The 3,151-nt window shown below is 47.4% G+C and overlaps 1 protein-coding gene across 1 annotated transcript; it reads left to right on the forward strand.

The window, feature by feature from the left end:
• Positions 1 to 1,035: 1,035 nt before the first annotated feature.
• LOC121918234 (pregnancy-specific beta-1-glycoprotein 9-like) lies at positions 1,036 to 3,145 on the forward strand. The gene is made up of 3 exons (XM_042444316.1): positions 1,036 to 1,401; positions 2,185 to 2,308; positions 2,921 to 3,145. The coding sequence occupies exons 1-3, from the start codon at positions 1,092 to 1,094 to the stop codon at positions 2,922 to 2,924; spliced, it is 438 nt and encodes a 145-aa protein (XP_042300250.1). The 5' UTR covers positions 1,036 to 1,091; the 3' UTR covers positions 2,925 to 3,145.
• Positions 3,146 to 3,151: the final 6 nt, after the last annotated feature.

The raw sequence follows: 3,151 nt of genomic DNA on the forward strand, positions 1-3,151 counted from the left end.
TGAAGAATTACACACAGCCAACGTGCTCACAGCCTTTCTGCATAATGCAGTTCTTTGGTCAGTGCAGAGATCAGCATCGCCTGCCTCCCATGCGCAGTGGCCAGAACATCCAGAGGACCTTTGGAAAGTCCTGGGAGATGTAGTCATCCTCATGCCTCTCACCGCAGGGATGCAGCTACATGTTTCTTGGAGGTCTCCTGCACTCTCCCATCAGTGTATTATCTTTTTTCTTTTGATTGTTACCTGCCTCAATCCTTTGGGGAGAGGCAGGCTATTTGTTGTTGTTGTTGTTGTTGTTGTTGGCTGTTTCCAGGCTTTGAACTACTCACCTTTGGAAAGTCAGAATGTTTCCCAGCAGAGAAGCTTCTTAAGCAAGCTTTTAGTGATTAAACAAATGGGCCTTTTAATGGTTTGTGCATGCGTTTACTATTATGTTTTTGAAATGCTGTGATACTCTCAGCCCCAAGAAAAAGCCATGCAATAGGTTCGCCTTAGGGCCACCACAAGTCAAATACGGCATGAAGGCAAACAACGACAAGTTTCAATCAGATAGTTTAATAATTTAAAAAAACACACCTTTTATTCATTGTTCTAAGCTGTGCATGTGAGCTGCCCTATACATTGAGGGAAAGGAGGAGATGAACTGATTGACTTGAATTCAAAGACATAGCCGTGTCAGTCTGTAGAATCAGCATGTGGCACCTTTGAGACACTGGAAGAAAGAAGACGGCAGCAGGAGCTCAGGCTGTCAATGTCTTTATTTCATTAAGTCTCAAAGGTGCTACAAAATCTCTCCACATATTGATTGATTGATTAATTGATTGAATGACTGGTTGATTGAATTTTTTGCAAGCCAAGTGACTGGAGCTCTCCAGCTTAAAAACCTGAGCACTTCATACCAGAACTACAGTTCCCAGGACTGTACCAGGAGAGGATGCATGGCATTTAAAGTGGGGCCAAACTGCAATAAACGGAGTAGTGCAGATACCCAGATACTGAGCGGCTGTCTCCCTCCTTCATCCCCAGGCTGCATCTTGAGTTCTTGTTGTTTCCTATTGACCTGTGGCGAAATCACCACCGTCTTGCTGACAATGGAGCCATGGCTACCGATGGACGGAGGGACCCTCACCATAACCCCAGCAGGAGGCATGGAAGATGTTCTCTCCTGCTCCTGGTACCGAAGGGCAGTGTCAGACAGGACCCTGATCCTCAGGCACCAGCTGCCTCCGAAGCCAACATACTACTACGGAAAGGCCTACACCAAGCGGGAAACAGTCAGACAGCAATGCTCCCTGCACATTGTTAATCTCACCAGGGAGGACAGCGGCATCTACATCGTTCAGAAGCAGAGAGCTGCAAACTTGACCTCTGAAGAAGGGACCATATTCGTATTTATCTCAGGTAAACGTTTTATACGTCCCACAAATTCCCATCACATTAAAAACGTGTTCCCTCCCCTTTAGGGTTTGGAAATGGTTGCTAAACTCAATCATGTGCCAGAATTTATTCCTGGTTTACCATTTTGATAATGCATTAACATTAGCACTGTTATATATATATTGTGTGACCCATGCCATCATCCTCTGAAGATGCCAAGGCCACAAATGCTAGTGAAACATCAGGAATAATCTCTTCTAGAACATGGCCACATAGCCCTAAAAAACCCACCAAAAGCCCTATGATTTTCTGGACTTAGGAAGAGGACAGATCCCTGATGTAACTCTAGGGCAGCATCTGCTGGGTGTAGCGACAAGGGAGCAAATAGGGCAAGCCCTCCCAGTAGGAATTTGGACTCTATGCCCCTTGGCCTTTCCCTTCAGTCTCCAAATTTCTAGCATCACAGCTGAACGCTTAGAAAGATGGTCTGGCATTCTGCTGAGGATTTACGTATGCTTAAGTACCGCAATTACGGCGCTCCTCTCTGAATCCAGTTCCGATACCCTGATCCCCACTTATTGGGAATTGATGGGATCTGTTCCCCTGTCAATTGGGAAGCAGCTGATGGATGTTCCCAGCCTTTCTTGCAAGCAATCTCTGGCACAACAGGCCAAAGCCGGGTCCCTATCACAATTCCCACTTGCACGTCCCCAGGGTTTAAAACGGTCCCATTACACCCGCCCTGGGTGCCGAGTTCCAATTCCTGGTTCTCTCTCTCTCACCCTTCCTTCTCCTTTGCCTCTCCAGCCCTCGAGCAAAGAACTAAACTAACAGGGAAAGCCATTGCGGGAATTGTAGTCAGTGGCCTCCTGGGCATCGTGGGAGTGGCAGGTTTGGTGGTATACCAGACCACCAGAGAGCCACCTCTAAGGTACTGTATTATTTTGTCCTTCCAAGGAAATGCATCCAGCCATTGGTCCAGGTTGTGGGTGGAGGTTCTGCTTAACGGCTTGAATGAAACAGAAATCCAACTGGTAGTGCCTACCTTCTTGCAAACCGGCATCGCTCTTGAATTCCCACGCAAAATGGACCCCAGGCTAAAGAGGGAGGCCAGCATTCTCTATTGGCTATTTTTGCGTCCACACCACAGAAATAATCCATCTTGGCCCCATTTTAATTCTCATGGCTCAATTGCTATGGAATTCTAGGAGCTGTAGTTTAGAGAAATTTAGCCTTCTCTGTCAGAGAGCTCTGGTGCCACAATGAATTACTTGCCCAGGGTCCCCCATTAGGTTTGATGGAGGAGCTGGGAATCGAACCCTGGTCTCCAGAGTCCCACTCCAACACTCAAACCACTACACCATGCTGCCTCCACTCATACCTTACCAAACTACAAACCCCAGTATTCTCTAGGTGGAGCCCCAGCAGTTGAAAACAGAGTCTGATTGCTGTAATTCTGCAGTGCAGATGTGCCCCAAAAGAGCAAAAGGTGAAGGGGGCATTTCTAGTTCCTAACAGGGCTTTTGTTGTTGTTGTTTCCCAGCTGAAATTCAAAACCTATAACCAGTGGAGAACATGCTGGCATCCAAGTCAGAAGAGCATCCTCAGTCTCCCAAAACAGCCCATCCTCCTTCTATTCTCAAGGGGGAATGGAGCCACGGAGGAGCCACCACCGGACCACCAAAGGTCTTTGGACAACTAACAGAGGACGAAGGCCTTGCACCCTCTTGGACGGCCAGCAACCAAAGAAGCCGCTGTATCTGCTGATTAAAAT

Source organism: Sceloporus undulatus, unplaced genomic scaffold, assembly GCF_019175285.1.
Source record: "Sceloporus undulatus isolate JIND9_A2432 ecotype Alabama unplaced genomic scaffold, SceUnd_v1.1 scaffold_6413, whole genome shotgun sequence".
Lineage (NCBI taxonomy): Eukaryota > Metazoa > Chordata > Lepidosauria > Squamata > Phrynosomatidae > Sceloporus > Sceloporus undulatus.

Bases quoted from the DNA above. Each gene is read 5' to 3' on its own strand.
- LOC121918234 (XM_042444316.1), top strand. From the start codon at position 1,092: ATGGAGCCATGGCTACCGATGGACGGAGGGACCCTCACCATAACCCCA. The intron at 1,402-2,184 runs GTAAACGTTTTA...TTGCCTCTCCAG, and splicing joins CATATTCGTATTTATCTCAG to CCCTCGAGCAAAGAACTAAA.